The sequence below is a fragment of the Saimiri boliviensis genome, chromosome 18 (assembly GCF_048565385.1).
Source record: "Saimiri boliviensis isolate mSaiBol1 chromosome 18, mSaiBol1.pri, whole genome shotgun sequence".
NCBI classification, from domain to species: Eukaryota; Metazoa; Chordata; class Mammalia; order Primates; family Cebidae; genus Saimiri; species Saimiri boliviensis.
In genome coordinates this window covers 10,792,897-10,816,863 of record NC_133466.1, presented here as the reverse complement: position 1 = coordinate 10,816,863, position 23,967 = coordinate 10,792,897, and the positions used below count along the sequence as shown (strand labels likewise).

The 23,967-nt window shown below is 45.2% G+C and overlaps 1 protein-coding gene across 4 annotated transcripts in view; it reads right to left on the bottom strand.

The window, feature by feature from the left end:
• Window positions 1-23,967, bottom strand: part of RUNX1 (RUNX family transcription factor 1) — a 258,688-nt gene that overhangs the window by 61,734 nt on the left and 172,987 nt on the right. For all 4 annotated transcript variants that reach the window (XM_039480494.2, XM_074389309.1, XM_074389308.1 and 1 more), the window contains one exon: window positions 8,959-9,063. In XM_039480494.2, coding sequence (XP_039336428.1) covers window positions 8,959-9,063 — 105 coding nt within the window. The remainder of the gene's footprint in view (window positions 1-8,958; window positions 9,064-23,967) is intronic.

The window sequence follows — 23,967 nt, the reverse complement described above, 5'->3', positions numbered from 1 at the left end:
TAGAAGTTGATGGAAATATACGTGTAAATCATACTACAAAAATGGCATTTCACATCCAACTAAATGTCAGTGTCTTGTGAATGTCTGATAATACAGGCATAATGTACAGTAATAGATTATACCTGATTTTACCCCTTCTGTATTGCCAACTTTTCATAATTAATACTTTGACAGCAAAAAAAAAAAAACCAAACCTTCTTTAAAAGTTGCCTTTAAAGGAAAAGAATATGGAATGAACAGGAGAATACAGAAATTGCCAGTTAGCACAAATGAATTTAAACACAGATATAGTGTAAGGGGGTAGTTTTACTTAGTTAAGCTAAACTGGAATTATTATTATTACTATTATTATTTTGGTAGTGGTAGTGGAGTTCCATGAGACCCAGTACATAAAATTCTTACTAATGCTTTTCCCAGTTACATGGCTTACAGGAAGAAAAAAAAAGAAAAAAAAACCCAAGCCTTTAAGAAAACTCAAGGAGAAATTTTTGAAAATGAAAAATGGAAAGTGGCTAGGGTATGAAAAACATTCTAAATCTATCTGAAAGCAGAGAAGCAGATGTATTATAATGTGCTGGGTGCTGTGACTGCCAACTGCAATCTATCTGCACGCTGTGGGTCCACCCATCCCTATGGGAGACCTGCATCCAACGATGAGGCCTGACCATCCCGGGTTGGGGATGCCCCATCAGACCCCCAAAAGTCACAGGCAGCAGACAGAGCTGCCTTGCACACACGGAAAGGTCTCCATTGCTGGTCATTGACTTAGGAAACTCAGTGGGTGGCTGGCCATGTTTCTGTGCCTGCAAAGCTCGGCTGCAATGAGAGATCCCAGGCACCCTTGGGAGATGCACTACATTTGCCTAGTACAAGAATTCCGACCCCAAGAGACTTGCCACATTTCATGTCAGTTTCTAGGATAGTGTGGAAGAGGCTTTTGCAGCTGTGTCACGCCTCTACTGAACAGGCCCCACGTGTTATATCTTAAGCACTGACTTTTGATGTTACTCAGATATGATTTTTCTTCCTTTTTCACAAAGGGCAACATTTAGGGGCAAGGCCATATTACCTAAGAGAGACTTAGGGACAATGCCCAGAGTGTTTCTAGGGCCCATAAACATACCAAGAAAAGAAATTTTACTGGGTCTAAACACAAAACAAAATCGAGGAAAATAAATCAAAATTTATAAATGTTTAATTAAATGTCAAAAAAAAGTGTGTGTATGTGGGGGCAACATAATGGCAACTTCATGAATTTTTAAATTTAGGAGGCATAGATCTTTTTGGTTTAGAGTTTTCTCATTTCCAAAAGGATTTCAAGACTAAATCTGAATTATACCGGTCCTCTTTTGAATACGTATTATGTGCCAGGGATGGTTCTAAGCCACAGAAGTGGCTGCAATTCAGCCTTCCAGTGATGTGACCGTGGTACTGCCACTGTCCCCGTTTTAGAGAGGCTCAGTCAAACTGGCCGCTCCCCCAGGTATCGGCTCCTGCAGTGGGAGCAAGTGCCAAAATGGAGGTCTCAACCCCTAGTCTTGATTACATGTTGGTGGCAGAGAAGTCAGGGTCACTTACAGCCAGAGAATTTTAGAACAAATTAGAAAGCCCTTTAAGAAATTTACAGGGGGGAAAAAAAAAAAAAAAAAAAGACATCTATCTCATGTACCACGTGGGTGCAGTTGGATGTGTCTGATGTGATTTTGGATCACGCTGCCCAGGGGAGAAGACGTGGAGGCCTCTCTCCTCTAAGGGGCCCTGTTTATGGGAATGAACTTACGGCTTTATTTTGCTGACCATATTTTGTTACCCTTTTTGAGTGAGAACTAATTTAGAGATTATCTCTTCCCATTGCTTGGTTCAACAGGAAAGGAAAATGAAGACGAAAGTATTTAAGATAATTACTCAGGTTCACACCCACTGGCCTGATGGCGCCAGTGTGAAAATCCAGGTCCCTGAAATCAGGATCCAGAAACCTTTTTACACGTTTTAAGGTTAAGAAACAGAAGCCTAAACACAGATAGCATTTTTTTTTTTCTTATGGCATGTCATATAATGAATTCTAACAAGGACAGCAATATATTAGTTTAGATCCTGACCTCACTGGTGTGAGATTCAAAATAGTGATATGCTTTTGCAAGGGTCCAGATAGAAAGAGAAATTTGATGTAATGGTCTAAGTTTCTTCCTTCTTCTCTTTCACCATGTTAGATTGAGAAGGTGCCTAGATCACTTCTTTGGGTTTTCATGGTACCTGGAAGGAACTCTGCTTCTCTTTCTCTCTATAGCAATACAAATGCCATCTTAAAAAACCTCAGTGGCTTTTGTATAAGATAGGAAAAGTTACCAAGAATACACAGGCCATGCCAGCTCACTCAGAGCTGCATCAGGGGGGTTACTCTGCTTCTGGGACAGAAGCCTATTCCCTTTAGGATCATCTTATGTTCCCAGTCATCCCAGGGGCCCTTTTAGACCTTAGCCTCCACTCCAGGGTCAAGGAAACCCACATGCATAAAAAATTCTTCTTGGTCCAGTTTGATACTACTAAAAATAATCAGCAGAAATACATTCTAAAATTCGCTGGAGACATTTAGGCATGATTATTATTACTGCTTTAAAAACTGCCTTTGCCAAAATCATCAGGTAGTTGAGTAGCTTAGCACAGAAGGAATTAAAGTATCAGGGGGAAGCTCCCCAGAATTTTCAGCTTGGCCTGAAATGCCTTTCAAAATGGGGAGGAGGGGTATGGGTAAGTACAGCATTTTCCTCCTCTCTGAGCCTCTGCCTTGCTCCTGCATTAGGTGGGAGGGAAGGAAGAATTACTTTCTAATTCCTGTGTGGATCAGGATTTCATCTAGGAAGTACTAAAGTCCAAGTCCAAATTTGACACATTCAAGGGAAGAGGAATTAAGTAGCTCATTGTTCATTACCTGGAAAACACACTTGAAGCAATTCCCAGTAAGCAATGCGATTGTGGATTGATCATTATAACCCCGAGACTGCAGATCCATAAAACCATCTGACATTTTCATAACCATTTAAGAGCAAAGAGTGACACATCTTTTCATCCTCCCGACGGCTACATTCTGCGCCCACGGGCCCGCTAGGAAACTCTTTGCTAAAGGGGGAACTGGACTTGGACCACTGTCCTGCAGGTCACCTCCGCCACTTTACCCATGTTTCCTGAAGGCCAGCACCAGAGAAGGAGGCCTATGTTGTACAACACCCCGGGTTTAGGTCCCCATTCATGCCAGGTCCCCAAGTGGACCCTGGTGACAGAAGCAGAACCAACCGCTGGCACCTGTGAACAGCATGGCCATGGCTATGCATTATGAACTCCCGGGAGGAGCGTGAGAGGGGTATGTATATCCTGCAGCCCTGCTGGGGGAAACGCTGACTCCCTCCTGTCAGTACGAAAACTTGATGAATGCCAAAGCAACAGGGCTCTGCTTTCTTGAAGAAAACCATATGGAACCCAGAACTTTATTGATAAACTATCCTAATAAAAAAAACACAGGAATTACAGTACCACGTAGCAGCCAGTGCAGTTCTTAAAAACAGACACTGGCGTCAGTGCGTGCCAACGTCTGGACGCCTTACTTTACATTCTGGCTTACTAGTTGTGTGACCTTGGGCAAGGTATACAATTTATTTTTTCTCCAATTTCTCTGCCTGTTCTTTTGAAGATTATACAAATTAATATGAGTGAAGCACTGTGAACAGTGTTTGGCAAATAACACTATCCAATTTGAGCTATTGCTATTATCAAGTATTTTTATGATTAGGAGAAAATAACATTGTGAACTAGGCATTTCTCAATCCTAAGAGCAATTATTTTTAGGTCCATTATCACCATAAGTTTACAGGTTGGTTCCTTCCTTCCTTCCCTTCTTCCCTCCTTGCTTTCTTCCCTCCCTTCCTCCCTCCCTCCTTCCTTCCTTCTTTCCTTTATTTATTTATTTTTTTTTTGAGACAGGGTCTCTCTCTGTCGCCTAGGCTGGAGTGCAGTGACACCATCTTGGCTCACAGCAACCTCCGCCTCCTGGGTTTAACTGATTCTCCTGCCTCAGGCTCCTGAGGAGCTGTGACTAAAGGTCTGCACCACTACACCAGGCTAACTTTTGTATTTTTTGGTAGAGACGGGGTTACCTTGTGTTGGCCAGGCTGATCTCCAGTTGCCTCAAATGATCCACCCACCTTGGCCTCCCAAAGTGCTGGGATTACAGGCCTGAGCCACGTTACCTGGCCTACAGGTGCCTTTTATCCAATTTCTATTCTTCACTTGAAACACATTCTCCATATATAAAGATCCTATTTCTCATATTCATTTATATATAACAAGTTTACTATACACACTCAAAGTCATAGAAGAAAATGATATTCAGATGGTATTATCTCAACCAAGTACTTTAAAAAGTAGCTGAGTAATGAAGATTAGATCCTTGGATCAACCTATTTTAACTATAATTCCCTGTAAAAACAAACTAGTCCACCAGAAGGCTGGTGCCCCAGGAAGCACTCTAGAGTTTGTAAGTAAGGGCTCCACCTTGCTGTCCCTTATTGTGAACATCAAGAGCTCAAGCAGAACACAGTCACATGAAGGACTCCTTTAACCTGGGGATGGACCAAAGTTATCTCAGAAATGACCAATATATTCATTAACCTTTTTGGTTTTTAATTCAGCTTCTCAATGTAACAAATACCTGACCAGACAGGTAAAGGCTGCCCAGTCCATACCACCAGGACCAGCACCCCAAGAGGGGTCAGTTAGGGTCCCCATTGCTCACTCTCCTCAGTTTCTCCTTGGCAAAATATCTTCCTCCATAGCCGTGAATGAAACAATTTCTGCATTCAAATTATTTAGTGAAATCTCTGTCGAGAATATGCTTTGGGATCTTGATATTAGCATAGAGTCACCTAAAGTATAGCTGTGTGAGCTGAGAGCTGGAATGTTTCATTAGATCCTAGAATTATAAAACATACATTAAAAACATCTCTCAGCCACATGTGGTAGCTCATGCCTGTAAGGTGGGCAGTTCATTTGACGTCAAGAGTTCGAGACCAGGCTGGCCAACATGGTGAAATCCTGTCTCTACTAAAAATACAAAAAATTAGCTGAGTGTGGTAGCAGGAACCTATAGTACCAGGACCTCCAGAGGTGGAAGAGGGAGAATTGCTTGAACCCAGGGGGTGTGGAGGTTGCAGTGAGCTGAGACCGTGCCACTGCACTCCAGCCTTGGCGACAGAGAAAGACGCTGCCTCAGAAACAAACAAACAAACAAACAAACACTCTCAAATATCATTTTCTTGAAAAATCCTTTCACTGTGTCTTTTGTGCTTAAGGAGGAGACACTCAATGTATCAGCAAGTTACTAAGTGCTCTATCTGCTAACCAAAAACAGAGCCCACCTTGGCACTACTAAGAACCCATTCCAGGCAGATAATACCTCCTGATGGCGCTCTTTCTCCACAATAAAGTTAATTTTTCAACAATGAATAACTTCTATATTACTATAAGATATTTCTTAAAATCATATGGAAGAGGAGAAAAACAAGTTTTGATTTTCTAAGGGGCAGCTCCATTACTGAAACGAAAACCACTGTAAATTATCTTTGGCGTATACTTTTTCCTACAGTTTCACCACTGAAAGCCATGGAAGAGGGGAGGAACACATCACGTTATCCCATCGGCATGGCCAGCAGATGGGCTGTGGCACAGCTTCTCATTCTCAGTCCTTAACTTAATCAGCAGAACAGCAGGATGAACGGCAATTTGTCTATCCAAATACCAGGGCAAAATACTAACTGCTTTATTTAGTTAAGTTTGCACACATACCTCAAGTCGAGGCTCCACGCTTGCCCTTCTGTAACAGACACAGCTGAGCCAAATGTGCCAGCCAACCATAAAAGCCAACTCCTCATTTTAAATGTGAGGATACCGAGGCCAGGTCAAGCAATCTATAAGAAATAGATGCTATACAGACAGTAAGGTATGGATGGAGAGATGAACAGATGAATGGACAGGTAGATGGACGAAGAACAGCACAGAAGTAGACATAAGGAACTCCTCATTCTGTTTCCACTTCATCATCAACTATTTTTTTCAAAGCCAGGCAAACCATTTCATTTTTCTGGGGCTGATTTCTCTTACCTAAGGGGTGATTATCCTAACGGCTCTTTCAGGCCCCTGCTAGCCCTCGAAGTCTTTGATACTATAAAACTATAGAATTTTCCAAAATGATTCAATCTGTTCTTGGAAATACCAGGGCCATTTTGCCAGGATTACCCAGAATTCATGGTATCATAATCATGGAGGGGACTTGGGAGGTCTTATTCAACCAGAGATCTGGCAACGTGTGGGCATCCTGATTCACATGCAGTGTCCTGTCTTTACGTTACATTGGAAAGCAACTGTGAGCAAAGCTTACCATAGAGAAGTTCCCACCCCAAATGAAGATGTTCAAACAATAAGAAACCGGCATACTAAAATTAGCAGTGACGGCCCCTGTTGCTTCATAGGGCAAATAGAAAAGTCAGCATTATCCAAGCCACCCTGGGAGTCTGCGCGCACTTGACTTTTTTCTAGGAGTCCCTTGTGAAATGTGAGACTCTCTACCTGAGGCTATTGCACCTCTTTATATCAGACTTATACTTATTCTACACATTTAGTTTTTCCCCAGACCCCAAATTCCACTTGGCAGGGAAGACTGTGTAAAAATGGATGCCTCTTTGGCGCAAATTCCTTCTGTCTGCTCAGAGGGCACTTCTCCATGTAACAACTGTTTTCTTAAGTTATAAAACAGCAGGGGCAGAGTAAACTGTATATACAGGCAGACCGTTACAATCACATAGACGTTTTTTCCCCCTCTGACTGCCAATTCTTAAAAGTCGGAGTAGCCACCATTTGTTTTCTGAAGCTCAGCCACTTTATTATTTCTTTGAATGTCACAGGAAATGCTAGCGGTGAGGCGAAACCCAGCCTTCTTTATGCATGAGGAAATAACAGAAGTAGAGGGTATACACCTGGCTTCAGCTTCTTCAGGCTGGTTGGCATTTGAACTGCCCAAGAGATGGCTGTGGCTTCTATTTCTAAAGACAGTGATTCTATAGCCTCTTGAAGGAGCCCTTCTGTAAGTGCAGTTACCCACAAAGTTAACTTTCTTACACCTAACAGCTGTCTCTCTCCCAGCCAGGCATCTTGTATAATTCAAGCCTGCTTCCTCTTTGGTCCTCTGTGGAGAACAAACTCACTTTGGTGTTTATGTTCTGTTTAATGCAGGGTTACATTAATGTAGGAATGTCCAGGTTGACATTCTTACTCTGGAAGCCTAGAAGGAGATCACAGTCATTCCTTAGACCTGTGTGGTCCCATCTGTGTCTATGACCTGCTTCTCACCCATAAAGAAGAATCAGGGTCTGTTATCAAGTCCCAGAGTCTATTGAGTCTAGACATGGCCAGAAAGTCTTAATCAGAAAAAGCTGAGAGGACCCTCTGGGGAAAAATACACTCAGATGTGGAGGGAGTCACTGAGCCCAGCAAGCGGAAAAAGGGGATGCGGACAAGGAATGCCACATCCTGGGGGGCTGTCCCTGGTGGCCATGCTCTCTGCAGAGCTCCATCCATTCAGGGACTTTGGGAAAGTAGATGAAGCATGGGGAATGGTTCCAGAAGGTGATCCAAATGCCATGAGGTTGTGGCCAGGACCAGAGGGAAGGCTGCCAGAAAAGCTGCCATAATGACAGGAAAGCCTGCAGAGAGCTACCTTAGAAGCCCACCTAGAAACCACCACGTGGAGAAGGTCAGCTGGAGGGGCCTGGAGCAGTAGCCAGAGATGAAGACAGGGATGCCCTAATGCGGATCACTAACATTTCCTGCCTCCATTCTCTGCATCAGGCACCTAGCATCATTTGGCTTGATCTTACAAGAAGTTCTCGTTATGATCTCCATTTCACAGAAGAGAAAAGCAAGGTTCAGCAAGGCTCTGTCACTCACTGAAGGCTTAAGAACTCCACTGGCTTGCCCATAAAGTCCAAATTCTTAATGATTTCATTTTATGACCTGACCTCCCTGCATCTTGGCTTTGGGGACAGTAGGAAGCACTGTTTTTCAATATCCCTCGCTCCAAGATGAGAGTGTATTAATTTTCCACCAGAGACCTGATATGGTTTGAAGACATCTGGATGCTGGGTGGGGGTGCTGGGCAGCTCCACAGACCTGGAACTGTAACCCAGCCTCAGATCCTGGGGAAGGGTGTGGTTCTGGAAAAGAGTACTACTCTGGTGTTTACTCAAAGATAGTCATTAAGTCACTGTGAAGACATCTTTTCTGCAGACTAAACAACCTCACTCCTTTTTTAAAAGCTTTCCCCACAGGAGCTATTTTTTGGTACTATCTTTCTATATTTACTGGTTTTCTCCAGATCTTCTTCTACACTCCAATTCTCTTTCTTAAACATGCCTGTAATAAGATTTTGATCTGTGCCATAGAAAGAAAAGGGTCATTTTCATAGTTTTCATCTCTGGCCCTCATGAATTAATAAAAGGCCAGGATAGATGGTAATTACTCCCTTGTGGTCCACTCTGACCCTCAGGCCTCTTTGGGCTGCCTCTGTGCCTGGGCCATCTTCCATTTACTGGTTATTTCTGATCCTGCTGAACTTTACTGTATATTGAGGGAGTAGGCCTTAGTTTCATGCTGCCCTGAATGGCTGTAACATGCAGTTGACTCAGCCTAATTTCCTTTTGCCCTCTAAAAGGATGCTTCAAAAAGAGCCCAGTGCGCAGAAACAAGCTTTGAGCGGCAAGAATGTTGACAATGCAACTTTTGGCTTTACAGGGGCCTGATATCCCCCTGGGGGAAAGGCTGAACCCAAGGATTCTGAGACATGGTCCCTGAGTATACCAGTCTGGAGGGTGTACCAGCCTAGAGGGTATACCAGCCCCAAGCGGGTAAACTTACTTCGCGGTTCTCGGGGCCCGTCCACTGTGATTTTGATGGCTCTGTGGTAGGTGGCAACTTGTGGTGGGTTTGTGAAGACAGTGATGGTCAGAGTGAAGCTTTTCCCTGTTGGGGCACAATAGAGAACAAAAAAGAATGAGGTGGTGGCCTGATCATAGCTGTTGAATAACCCATCATTAATTTATGCTTTCCAGCCCTTCAGCACAAGTTGCCAGTTTTAACAACATTCCCAGGATTTGGGCTTAAATTCTGGAATGCACATTTATGATACTTGCGTAGGTGTGACACTTCACATAGTTATATGGCTTTAATGTAATCATTAATAAACAAGATCAAGAAAGATTGGGATTTATTTTCTGTTAAGTCAAGATTTCAGGAAACCATAGAGTCAGACTGGCCACTCTCCACTCCTGGTTCCTAACTTCCCTGCTCACATCTTCCCCAGTTATTTATAACTTAGAGCAAAGAAGAGCAGAAGAAGCCATATCCATCTTTCTCTTCTTACTTTGTTCTTTTGAAGATTAGGAAAGACAGGATTTCTAAGTTTGAAGATGGGCTAAATTAGAATTATTCTCGCTATATTTTTAAAAGACTAAGTCTGGCTGATTTTAAATATTATTTGAAAATGTCAGATATTATTAGAGGTACTCATGGGATCAGCCAGAACAAAATTGATGACTCATAAATGGACTTAAGCATATGTAACTGACAGACTGAGATTTGATAAGTACTAGTAATAAAAAATGCACGTAATCTCCATGTACACGTTTTATGTATATTTATAAAAGGTGAGAACATCTCCATTGCATGTATTTACTAATCTAAAAACATTTTTTGTCGGTCAAGTGGTTCAGAGGATAAATCTGGCTAGCTGACCTTTGGCAAGTCCCTAGACACCTCCATGTTCCTCAGTATTCTTACCTGGAAGATGGGTACATGCAAATTTTCCTACCTTAGAGAGTATTGGGGGAGATTAAATGAGTTACTATGAGTAACACTGTTAAAACAGTATCTGGCACATGGTATTCAAAGGGGTGTGTGTGTGTGTGTGTGTGTGTGTGTGTGTGTGTGTGTGTTGTGTTGCATCTGCTTTATTTATTTCTCTTTTCTGCTTCTCATGGGTCTAAAACAGGACCCTAACATTTGATTAAGTCTGATGTTCAGTCTTCCTACATCAATACAGTAGTTCTTTAATCAACATGTTAATCATGTAGCACAAAGTGAAATCAAAGGTAAATGACAGGAAACCCAAACACGCCCATCCACTCCCTTATCTGCTCTAAAAACCATTCACCATTTTAAAACAATGATCTTTCATCTCCAAGTTAGAAAGAGCAAATCACTTTCAATTGTCACACATGTCTTAACACAAAGGAAGGCCCCAGAAAAATTCTCAATGAAAATAAAATCTTTGGCCACAGCAAGCCACGATTCCTAATCATGAGAAACCTCCATCAAACGCTCCCCAAGGATGTGGATTCTATCTGTATTAAAGTCTATAATAAAAAGAGCCACAGCAAGTAACAATTAGATAAAGAAGCCCGCTCTGCCCGCTGTGCCTTTATAACAACAGTCTCAGCTGACCTGTCTAGCAAACGAGGTGAGGCTACTTCTGGGGAGTGATTTCCCGGGTAGAGCATCAGGGGTGCCAGGTGGCTCTGCCTCCAAATCCATCTTTCCCATCAGCTAGCTTGTCCCCGGATCCTAGAGATGAGTCTTGTTGGGCTTTGGGGATTTGCCAGCTTTTGGACATCCTTCAGATGCTACCAGGTGACATTCTGGATGCTTTCCTACCCTGGCATCTAGCTGAAGGAGAGGAGTGGGCAGAAGAGGCCTTGGCCAGGCCCAGCAAGCAGGGCACGTGATGTGACGTGGAGGAAGATGCTGCTGCAGAAGGAGGCACATCCTGAGGGCAACTGCCCTTCTCACTGGGCAGTCACTGGCTTTCCAAGATCAGATCCTGGGAACAGCCACACCCATATGATCCACAGCTGGCCCTGCAAGCCTCGTGATCAGCCTGTTCCCTCTCGGTCAAGAACCCACAAAGTTTATCACCTGTATCATCAAGACTGACTTCCAGAACCAGTTTGTAGGATCTTCTCACTAGTAAGACCCTGCCTGAGTAATTTCTCACTCACCCCCTCCCCTCCTCACACCTGACTCCTGGTGTGCATCCTCCCAGTTCCACCCACAAGCCATGGCACTGAGACGCAGAGGTCTCCCTTCCTGCACCCGCTTCGCCAGCCATCCAGGGTTCCTTGCTGCACTCCTCACTCCAGTCTTCCTGCCTTCAGCATTTGGCAACGGGCAGTTACTTGTTTTCCAGGCAGCCTTCCCTGATGACTACATTTTGCTTTATGGCTGTTTGGGCTGCCTCATAAATCATCCTTCACCTTTGATTATTTAGGGTTTCAGACTGAACAGGGTTGTGGCTGTGCAGCCCTAGTCTCCCAGAGGGCGGGAACCTTTTCTATACACCCACGTAGCCCTCACGGAAAGGTAGGAAAGGGGGCAAGTGGGAAGGAGCTTTAGAAAGGAAGGGGAATTCGAACATTTTTTTAAGTACCCTGAAGGCACAGCTATAGATAATGCCGTGGCCCCTGTCCTGAGTAGGTATAGGGGTGCATGTGTGTGTATGAGAGAGAGAGACAGAGAGAGACTGAGCTGGTGCTTTCGGAAAGAGAGTTACAAGTTTGAGAATCCAATACAAATTATTTAACTCTTCAGATCTCAGTTTTCCCATCAGCAAAATGAGGGGGTTCGTGAATGCACGCAATGTGCCTTTCAACTCTCTGATTTCATCTACCAAGAATGCAGCTGGCCTGGGATGCCCACAGCCACGTGCAGGTGGGCAGGTGCCCGTGTGATTCTTCTGTTGCCTACAACTTTAGCATCTCAATGACTTCATAAAGACGCTGTATTCATTTCCTGGGGCTGCTGTAATAAATTATCACGAACTGGGTGGCTTAAAACCACAGAAGTCTAGACTTTCACAATTCTGGAGGTCAGGAGTCCAAGACCAAGGTGGCAGCGGGACCACGCTCCCTCTGAAGGTTCTAGGGAGGACCCTTCCTTGCCTCTTTCTGGCTTCACATGGTGGCCAGTGTTCCCTGGCCTTTCCTGACGTGCAGCTATAGCACTCCAACCTCTGCCTCTGTCTTCACACGATGGTCTTCCTACTGTGTGCCCCTCCTCCTTGTAAGGACCATCAGTCATTGGACTTAGGGCCCACCCAGGTCCAGTATGACTTTATCTTAACTTGATTACATCTGTAAAGACTCTAAGCCATATTTTGAGGTTCTAGGTAGACAAACATTTTTTAGAGAACACTACAGAGGGAGGGTCAGGAAGGCAAGGAAGGGTCCTCCCTAGAACCTTCAGAGGGAGCGTGGTCCTGCTGCCACCTTGGTCTTGGACTCCTGACCTCCAGAATTGTGAAAGTCTAGACTTCTGTGGTTTTAAGCCACCCAGTTTGTGATAATTTATTACAGCAGCCCCAGGAAATGAATACAGCGTCTTAACTCAGTACAAATAGCACATGTCATAAAAGCTCCCATCACGGCTCGACCAGTGGCAACTGCTCTACAGGTACCCGTGTGTTTTACCCTCTGGAACAGTCCTGCTCCGACGGTGGCTGTCCTCCCACCACCCTATCCACGACTTCCCAAATAACAAAAAAAATGGCTGGGTTCATAATATTGACATTTTTAAGTCATGTAGAACTTACAACTTTTTAAACATGTTCCCATATACTGTTTCATTTGGTTCTCACACCAATCTCATGAAATAAACAAGATTAATTTTATTGTTCTTGATGAATAGGTAGCAAAGCAAAGCTCAGACAGGTTAAGTAAATTTCCCAAAGTCACACAGTTTTGCTATATGGCAGAACCAATATCCTTGAACTTTCTCCTCCCTGTTCTTCCAGTTATTGTCCCTGAGGTCATAAATCTCTACCGGCAAACCAAGTAGCACCAGTACAAGGAATCTGGACTGGAGATACTTTATCCATGCCTACCACTGCCCCAAAAAGTAAAAGCTGTCCCTGTGATTCTAATGTACACATGGTACTCAGCCTGAGTTATAGTTCAAAAGCATTTTCTTACTGAGCAGTATTTGGACTTCTGGCGGTTGAGCATGACACCCCACCTGGTCAACCACAGATGAATCTATGTCACCAGGAATAACACTTAATCAGAGTGAATATTTGTGAAATCGTTGCTCATTGTCTGAATTCTTATTATTTCATGCCCATCACTTTATGCGCAGTCACGAGATGTTTCCACCAAGCACGCACTAACAGGTGTGGTGTTTTGGCCAGTCACGGGGTTCACCAAGAAGGAGAGTTCTGATATTCTCCCTCACAATAGGCTCTTCTTTATAGCTTTGGGTACAAGGACATTTGCTTATTATCTTATAGACAGCGTGGTGACTTCTTCACACATAGGTAACATTTTCCACTGCGTGAAAACTGCCTTACGTTTCCTTTGTATTCTTCCAATGAGACCCAGCACGGCCTTGACACTGGGCTGCAGCTGGGCACACCTGACAGGACCCACATGCTGTGCCCTCCACGGCCCTGCCCTCTCCAAGGCTCCACCCCATGGCTGCTGAGACACAGCCCTTCTTGGCCAGCATCTGCAGAAGTGGGATCTGTGCCTCAGGGCACACATATTATGAGCCAAATTCCCTCATTAAAATGACCTATAGGCCTGGTATTTTAAGTACATGGGTGTGGAGAACGAAAGACTCTCAAGTGTTTTTCTCAGTGAGCTGCAGCCGGAATAGTGAGAAGTTGCAGGAGAGCAAGGGAGGGCAGATTGATTAAATAGCAACAGCTCCAAAACGGGCTTTTCGGGACCAAGCGCAGGGTGGGAGGACGGGGCCGCTGCCCAGAGAACCAGTGTTTCTGTTGGGAGCCCAGAGGCTCCGAGGCTCCCCGAAGCACTCAGTGGCCTTGGTTTGGTGAGGCCTGCCTTGGGCAGTGCACAGATGGCCCCGGCACTGTCCCTGTGTGTGCTGCTGGAAGTAGGCAGCTCTTGGCTCCCAAGGCGGCCGCCACGGGGTCACCGGTGGCCTTTATAGGAGGAAGCCAAGGAAAGAGGTAAATGCCACGTCCTTCTTTCTCCTGCTCACTGAACCCGGACCACTGCAACAGCCTCCGCTCCAGCCAGGGCCTGGGTTCCAGGAGGACCCTTCTTTAGAAAGAAGCACAAACACTTACACTGAATAAGAAGGAGGGAACAAAAAACCACAGGGGCGATGAGGTTTGTCTTGATGTAGGCTTGGAAGCAGCGAGAGAATTCCATATAAAATCCCATGAAGGTGGAAACACACAGTGATTCATTCAGTGCGGACTCACAAGCCAACCTACTTAGGTGCAAAACCTCGCTCTGCCACTTGCTAGCTGTGTGACCTAGGCAAGTTACTTGACCTCTCTGGGGTCTCAGCTTTGTCATCTGTAAAAGGGGATATTCCATCGCATAGCATTGTTCTGCAGCTTAAATGGAATACTGAATATAAAAGCAGAGCACAGAGAAAGGTCTCAGTAAATGTCAGTGGAATGATCATGAAAGACATGATGAAGGTAATTCCGTGAAGACCAGAACTGTGAGAGACCCTGTGAGGAGCCGGGGGAGAAGTGGCATTGATGTCTGATGTGAGGAGGGGTGTGTGTGTGTGTGTGTGTGTGTGTATGTACGTGTGTGTGTTCAGCAGGTGATGCAGCTGCTACCAGGCCTAAGTGCAACTTGAACTTCAAGTTCAAGTTCACTCCTGCCCTGCCAGCTGGCGACCTTCGTAAGGCACAACTGTGAGTGGCTGATACACTGTGTAAACAAGCCAGGCCAGTGCTTCTCATGGCAGCATGTGTTGTCTCCCTCGACGCCAGTGTGTCCATCCAAATGCCAGGACAAAATACTAACTGCTTTATTTAGTTGGGAAGAAGGTCACAGGGTGAGTCTTCCTGGACATTGCTGCCATGACACACTCCCCAGGGCCAGGCAGCGGGGAGGCCCCAGGTTTAGGCTTGATTAGTTCTGACGTTGACAGCCCCAAGGCTGGTGAACTCTGACAGCCAATTGTGGTCAAATAAAGCCACGGCTGGAACCTGCAGTTCCGCATGGCCCGGCTCACTCTCCACTTCCTCACCACATCTGGGAAGTGGCTAAACCTCAGGATTGCTGCAAATGTGCACACTGCTCCCCAAAGAGCTGAAGGTGGCCAGGAGGTTACAAAGCAAAAAGACATGCAGCTCCGGGTCACTGGCTGCCCAGGTGGGAAGAGCAGATTAAAAAGTGTAGCGAGTTCACATCGCAGCAGAATCCCTCTACACCACCCCATGTCTGACGGGGGAGCCACCACTCCGGCCGCCTCTGGTTCAGTTTGCAGGTATCCCCAGTCTACCTGCCTTGGCTCTGCAGGGGCCTCTGTTCCTGTCACTCTCCTTAGTGTAGGTCTGGATGCATGAGTCATCTTCTCCTTTTTGGGACAGTTTCAGGGGATGTAAAACTTGCTGTTTGTCACGAAAAGGAAGGCTGCAGACGCAAAGGAGCCCTCTGCCCTGGGGGCTCACTGTCCTTAGGAAATGCAATCACAACATTTTTCACTCGCTTCTCTATGTCTGCAGGAAAGCCAGTTGTGCCCAGAGCCTTGAAACGCCCAAAGAGTGAGAAAGGAAAAATCAAAGAAAAACACCGCAGCTTTTGAAAACCAAGAGAGTCAGCCAATCGGACTCCAGTTCTGCTCTTTGCAAATTCAGGAAATCCCATGGATCCTGAAAGGTTGCAGGGAGATTTCTCCTTTCACAATAGATGGCTTTGGGTCTAATTTTAATGGTGGATAACTAAATATAAAAATTAACATGCTTTCAGATTCCGGGAGTCATCTGCATTTAGAGTATTTTTTACGAAGTATTTTTAATTTGGATTTCTCCCTTTTCCACTGGAACTACCTAACGGCCAAATTCATGCTTACGCCCCCCTTCCATTTCCTTACCCAAACATTTACCACTATTTTTGACAGTGGAGCTGTATAATTAATTTATTTGGGGATTTCTGGACAGGGTACAAATCCTTCAACTTGCACATAATTTCCTGGTTCTCTAAACTGAATTAAGATGTCGGCGTATGGTATGCACTTCTGTGCACAGTGCCGGTATTTGCAGATTGCTCCATCCAGCTGCACGCACATCACACAGGCACAATGACATCACACAGGCACAATGCAGGCTTGAGGCCTAAGCTACTGGCACCAGGGCTACCCTCAAAAGTCAAACTGAAAATCATGTCCTTAGAATACAGAACTCAGTTTTCCACAGAAACAGCATTTGTTTGGAATTACAGGTTGCTTGAAAAACAGCTGTTTTACTCAAAGAAAATCGAAGACCTGCAAAGCATTTTCTCTGGAGATGTTCTATGAAAATGAGTTGTTTGAGGAAAGAAACTAACTCGTCTTTGTATCTTCTATTCTGACGCAATAAAGAAAAGTTTGATAAATGAGGCCCAGTGTGGTGACACAGGTCTGTAATCCCAGCACTCACGGAGGCCAAGATGGGAGGATCACTGGAGCTCAGGGGTTCAAGACTAGTCTAGGCAACATGGGGAAACCCCATCTCTACCAAAAATACAAAAAAAAAAAAAAAAATAGCTTGGCTTGGTGACACACACTTGTAGTACCAGCTACTTGGGAGGCTTAGGGACAAAAATCACTTGAACCCAGGAGGTGGGGGTTGCAGTGAGCTGAGATTGTGCCACTGCACTCCAGCCTGGGTGACAGAGTGAGACCCTGTATCAAAAAAATCAATGAATCACTCTGTAAACTTTCAGTTTGATAGCTGGTCCTTTATGATATAAAGTTTCATTTGGAAGGCATAGCTTCCTTTTTCCAAGTCACAGTGTGCTGGGCTCAACCTCAGGCAGATAAGAGCTCAGGCTTGCAAAAGGGGTGGGGGGGCAGGCCTCTTTCTTTGGCGGAATATCACCTATCCCGCAAAGCACCATAGTGTTCTCAAGCAATTTGCATTTCCTTTCCCCAGATTTCATTTTCCCTTTCTAATCTTCCTTTTCCTTTTGGTGTCACAGTTCCCTAGGATCTCAGCCTAGGAACCAAGTTTTAACCCAAACACCCTAAGACCCTATATTCACAGCCCCGAGACCAAGGTCACACCTGCTGGCCTGTGCTTCCCCCAAGGAGAATCACCGGGTTTACCAGTCACCACTCATCTATCAGGCTGTGTCTTTAAGCCAGGGCCACACAGTGCAGGTGACCAGAGTGACCTCCTGGGCCTGGCCTCATCCTGACTCTGATAGTGCCCCTAGCCACGTGCCTCAAACGCACAGCCCAAGGCCACATGGAGCTGCAGAAGGGAGGCCTCAGGCATGGACATTCTTCAGGGAAGGCAGCCTTGGGGGGCGTCAGCTCCTGCTCACTAGCCGTGCAGCACCTGGTGCTGCAGGTAGAAGAAGGGCAGGTGTGTGTGGAGGTAGAGAGGGAAGAGAGGGAAGCTTGGGGCAAGCTTGAGGTGAGAGCTGACTTCTAGGTACAATGCCATCTACCAAATGGGGTATTTGCAAGCTGGATATACACATGCCTGCAGCTGTCTGAAAGGAGAGCTTTCAGTTGCTGGATGGGTCTCTAAGCTCCCCATACACCCTCAAAATGTCCTTTCTATTCTTTAAACTGCAAGCCCAAGTATCTTTCCGTGATTTCTATCTGGAGTCAGTTGTAAGTGGTTATCTATTTCATTAGGATCAGACCAAATTCCCAGCGTGGATGTTAAGGCAATCCCTGCCCTATCTCTCTCGAAGGCTCCCTGCCATCACCCCGCAATCCTGGCCACTGGAACATCTCTCGGCTCCCAACAGGCCAGGTGCTCCTTCCTCACTCTGCTTTCTCGGCTGAGACATGATTCTTCATGCCGCCACTGGGATAGTCTCCTTGTCACCTGCAGGTCTCAAGTGAATGACAAGTGGTCCAGGTAGACCCCGGAACCTTCACTAGGTTCTGCACCACTGTGCCTTGGCTCCCGCCACACACGCCTATCATGTGTTATCTACTAAGAACAGGATGGCCTGCTTAATTGCCGTGTCCCGCACTAGCTCCCAAGGCTGTGGCTTCTCTTTGGCTGACCTTTGTATCTCTCATGCTAGCCCAGTGCCTGGCACACAGTAGGTGCACAATGTATATCTGATGAATGAAATGAATGAATGAATGAATGAAAGAAATGCCCTCAGTAAATGACCTTGGTGGGGGCGGGACAGAGGAAGAGTTCTAATAAAACAGGAATCGATAGTATATTTCCATCACAGGGTCAGTGCCCAACAAAGGTTTGTAATTGTATTATTATATGGGCATTTATTTGTGAATATTCATGGAATTCCTGCTGTCTCTCGTGTACTCTCATTTTAGTAGGTCTTTAGTAGGACAAAGGAATATAAATTTCTTGCCATTGAGGAGTGGGTCTTGAGAAATAGCATCATTCCCAACTTTTCCGATTCAGAAAGACACATGCTGCCTCTGGCCTGCTCTCTCCCCTCCTCCCTTAGGGATTCTCACTATAGAAGGAAGAACATCATCAAAAGGGGTCATAGCTCTTTTTCCTAAGTCTTGTTAAACACACCATCTCGCTTTTATCATCCTAACATAGATGATATGAGTCATAGATGAAAGGCATGGTTTTACCTATTGTACAGATGGGGAGACTGAGGCCAGCACATCTAAGCGAATCCTACAGGTGTCCCGCCTCTCATATTACATCACGCTACTTTCCTAAGACTCACAGAATCATCGCTATAGGTGTGTGTGTTTTCTATGTCATGATTATGAATCAAAGGAATATTAAATGGGACACATGGGTTTGGTGTAATCTAGAGCTCAGGGATTTGGCCAGAATGCAAGACAACAGCATAGTAAGAACCTTACCAAGTAACGGCTAGATTAACCAGTGCTCAGTTTATATGTGGCCAAAAGAGAAAAACATGCATGGATGTTCACTTGCAATTTATGAAAATGCTGATACAACCTTAAGAATGGCTTCCAGAGGAATATCCCGGAAGTCCTCAAGTGCAGTCCAAGGCGAGCTGCCATGGCACTGCTACAAAACCCTTCAACTTGGGTGGAGGCAGCAGTGATCGCTCAGCAAGAATGCGATGCTGCCGGGTGCCAGCCTGCGTAGCCCAGCGACAGGACAAAGGGATTATTCTGCTTCATTATTACAGTGCAGTGTTTACTGTTAAAATACGATTGGGAATTAAAAGGGGCACATATGAATCATAAATATTTGCATGCCACTAATATTTGGACAAAAGAGTCGGAAAGGCTAAGTTGGGAGAACTTCTTTTCCCATGAAAAGCAGTGCTTCAAATTACAGTACATATTTAATTTCGCTTCTCCCACTGCTAACTGGAATCTCAGTGTCTGACGCATATAACCCTTTCGCGACCTCAGAACTGTATGGGGCCCTGAAATAAGGATAAAGGTTGTGTTTTCTCCTTGGAAGCTCATCCATTTAGACAAACAAAAAAGCAGACCCCTGGTTGCTGTTGCGTTTTGCTGTTGTTGGCTATTCACTCACAGAGTCCCCACTGTCCATCCCATGGTGTGGGTGTCACAGCAAAAATTAACAACTCCTAACTTACGTCTTGTCTCAGGTAATCCTCACTGTCCCTCTGTCTTCCCATGGACAAGGTCAAAATTGGGCTCAGACAGGTCAATAACTTGTTCAAGGACACAGAGCTCCCAGCCAGTATTCTCAACCAGGGGCAATTTGCCCCCGGGGGACATTAGGCAATGGCTGTAGACACTTCTGGTTGTCCCGGCTGGGGGGATGGGTGCTAGTGGCCACAGGGTAGAGGCCAGGGATGCTGTTAAATGTTCAACCATGCCCAGGAAAGCCCCTCACAGCAAAGCAAAACTGGCCCTAAATGTCAACAACATCCAAGTTGAAACACGGTGGGGAAGTTAGTAAAGTCCACGTACTGACCACTAGGCTGCACTGCCTAACATCATAACAGTCTTGAAAGTCATTCGTTCACAGACCCTGTGTCAGGCAGCATTTAGTCACTGACGATACCACCTGGAGTTTTCTAGTTAAAGGCTGGATCTCTTGTTCTGGGAAAATTCTTGGGAGCCCACCTCCTCGGGGCTCCTCAGCACACCTTCATTTCCTTTCCACAGTACTTGGCTCTCTGTTTCCACACACCCTTGCACGCCACAGCTGTTTTCAAGCTTTTTCCCCGGTGACCTTCTCTCCAGAGCACACCTATGGCAAATCGTGAGCTCTGTGCAGACCCCAGCTCAGACCCCGTCTGTGAGCTCCCACTTGGATAGTTAATGCTTAATATCACAGATTATATGACACACAAGTGATTTCTATGTCGAATCTAGGAGCGTTGCTCTACTGTGGGGAGCTTAAAGGAAGCAGAAGTATACATGGAGAAGGAAAGTTAGATGTGAGGGTTTCCATGGAGCACAAAAGCAAGCAAACAGACAAACCAACGAAGCAGACACAGCCAGAGTTCTTCCAGAAACTGCACCTGCAGCAGGCTCTACCTCGACGTGCTGGAAAAACCTAGGGGAGCCTCCCTGCGGATTTTGTTTTCAAATTACCGTTCCTGAACCTCAGTATAAAAATGAAACAAAACTGACACGCTGGGGCAGGTGGGAGAAAGCTCTGGAGAAACCCAGCCAACTGTCTCCCGGTGGCATCTGCAAAGCCATCCTGTGGGTGGCAACCCACAAACCTTGGTCCTGTCTCACCTCCTGCCATGCAATGCCTTAATTTTTACTTAAGGTATGCAGACGGAGCCATTTTGGTGTCTGAGAGTTGTCTGTCAGTGACACACACCAGGACCTTGCTTTTTTCACTTTTTTTTTTTTTTTTGAGACAGAGTCTTGCTCTGTCGCCCTGGCTGTAGTGCCATGGCACAATCTCGGCTGCAACGTCCGCTTCCCTGCCTGGTTCAAGCAATTCTCCTGCTTCAGCCTCTGGAGCAGCTGGGATTACAGGTGCCCACCACCACGCCAGGTTAATTTTTGTATTTTTAGTAGAGATGAGGTTTCACCATGTTGGCCAGGCTGGTCTCAAACTCCTGCTGTCAAGTGATCCTCCTGCCTCAGCCTCCTAAAGTGCTGGGATTACAGGCAAGAGCCACTGCGCCTGACCCTTTATCACTTTTTTTAATACGAGTAGACACTGTCCACTGACATCAATTCCCATTCCTAGATCAGTGGCTCTGTGGCCTCTCCATTGAAGTGTTCAGGGAAAAGCAGCCAGCTTCTGGCAGAGGGCTTTCTAGTTTCTGCAGTCCTTGTGGACCTCACTGTGTGTGACGTTCATGAGTGGGTAGCTACAGTGGGGAGCCATCTTGGAGAAGCTGCCCAGCTCTGTGCACCACCCCACCTGCAGCCACTCCTCCAGCCACCACGCATCCCTCACCCAGGATGGCAGGCAGGATCAGCAGAGCCACAGGAATGGTGCAATTCTATGCACAGAGAACACAGGTATGTTTTTCTTTTTAAAAAACTTTTAACATTCAGTGATGTTCTCTATTTCTTATCCTATGAGAAGTTTTAAACAGAAATTTGTCATAAATTTTAAAATAAGTTTTTTTTTTTTTTTTTTTTTACATTTTGGTAAGTGTGTAGGGAGGCAGAATGAGAGAATAAAAGGGGTAAGGGAAACATTTTACAACCGTGGATGATCAGGGCTGGATCACGCACAACTGGAGCTAGATCAGTTTCTCAGTCGCAGCACGACTGACATTCGGGTCTTTGCTGGGGAGGTTGTTGGGTGCACGGTCAGATGTTTAGTAGATCCCTGGCCTCTGCTTACTAGGTGCCACTGGCACTCCCCCAACCCAGTACGTGACCACCAAAAATATCTACAGATATCACCAAATGTCTTCCGGGGGTCAAAGACACCCCAATTGGGAACCACTGAGCAAAATTATCATCAAAATTGATAAGCAGGGAGATAAGATACTAATAATAAACTGCCCGGTGATTTCAGATAGAATAATAAAGGCAGGACATCTGTTGTAGGTACCAGAGACACGCCATTTAAAGAGGCACACAAAGCCTTACTATGATGTGAGTTTCGACTAACTCCTTAATAATTATAGATAGAAAGATAGATGATTGATACTGACTGTCCTCTATATAATAGTTTCAAATAGAATTATGGAAAAAAATCTCCCCAAACCAATGCCTTGAGCAAACTGGACTGTTTCCACCTCTAGAGATCTGATAAGCACACAGATGATCAATTATGCTCAAATTGCCCATATTCCTGTGAGTTACCTTTGTTTGCATAAGATGACTCAACTAGGGCCACATGCCACCCCAGAGTGCTGGCCAGCCCTCCTATTAACTGGACAGACACGTCCTTGGGTTAGGTGACAGGGGAGGTGGGGTAGTTCTGCAGTTTGCCCTGCCCATACATTCTTAATGATGGTCTTACATCTCAAGATAAAAGCCTAAATTAATCCAAGGTGAAAAAAATAAACAGGAAATTTACTTACATCTTCTTTGAGAAAAACACAGTTTAAATGACTGCTAAATGAATGCTTCCTCACTAAGGAAACCAGAGGAAGCACATTTTCAGTCTAGCAGCAGAATGGCCATGAGCCTCTCAAAAGCAGTTGCTGGGATTCTTCTATGGCCCTCAATTACCTGACACCTTCCTTGGAAAGTTCAGTGATGTCAAATGGAGTTCCTGAGTGGGATATGCTGCCCATGATAGGCTAATAGGGGCTGAGCAATGTGCTGGAAGCCCAAATCAGTGCAGTGCAAACTGAATGCCATCAATAGCTCTGTCTTCAACACAGACCAAAATATATCTCTGTTGAATATGGAACTCACAGCAGAACCAAGGATGGAGCGTAAGCGCTGCCTAAAGTCCATGAATATGTGTTTATAAATACCAGTGTTGAAGTGCTGTAATCCGTCCCCAGGCCCTGCCAGGGAGCCGACAAAAAGGGCACAGGTGGAAGTATTCATAGGCGGCTCATTCAATCCACGCTGCTCCTTATTAATCTCCATTAATTGCTTTATTTGGGCTTTAGAAGAGAAGACGTTATTAGCATGAATTTAGGTCCTCAAAGATAATTTGGCCCAAGAAGTCTCTCAGTGGAAGTACGGACATTTTCTCTTTCTCCCTTTCTCTCTCTCTCTCTCTCTCTCTCTCACACACACACACACACACACACACACACACACACTCACTCCACTGGCTAAGAATCCACTGGCCTTAGAAACCACACACCCTCTCCATATTGATAGTACATGGTTATTCATAAACATCTCCTTACTGATCTGAACTTGTTTCATAATTATTGACTGAAAGTATACAGCCATAAGACAGTACACCAGCTGCATGCTTGGGCTCCCAGCACATTGGGAGGCCAAGTCAGGTGGATCCCCTGAGGTCAGGAGTCCAAGACCAGTCTGGCCAACGTGGTGAAACTCCATCTCTACTGAAAAGACAAAACTATCTGGACATGGTGGCAGGCACCTTTAATCCCAGCTACTTAGGAGGCCAAGGTAGGAGAATCACTTGAACCCGGGAGGTGAGGTTGCAGTGAGCTGAGATCGTGCCACTGTACTCCAGCCTGGGCAACAAGAGAAAACTCCGTCTCAAAAAAAAAAAAAAAAAAAAAAAAAAAAAAAAAAAAAAAAAACAGTACACCATCTCTCCTTGTCAACAAGTAATTTTTCCTGAAAAATAAAAAAACGCAGAAACACAGAATATGTTCTTTTTAGCCAGCCTTCTCCACCCTCTCTTGCCCCTTGCCAACCAGCACAAAAAAGAAAATACAAAAGTGATTTATTAGAACCAGAGCAGGGTTGCAGCCGTTGGCTGGATCACTGTTTATGTCTATAATGCTTGTTGCTGAAACAGGAAGCTCTAAAAATCACTCAACCATTATTTCTCTTGCAGGCACTTTCTGATGGATAGTCTTCTGTCTGACCAAAAAGAAATGCCTCCACCAAACGCAAGCTGGCTGGTAA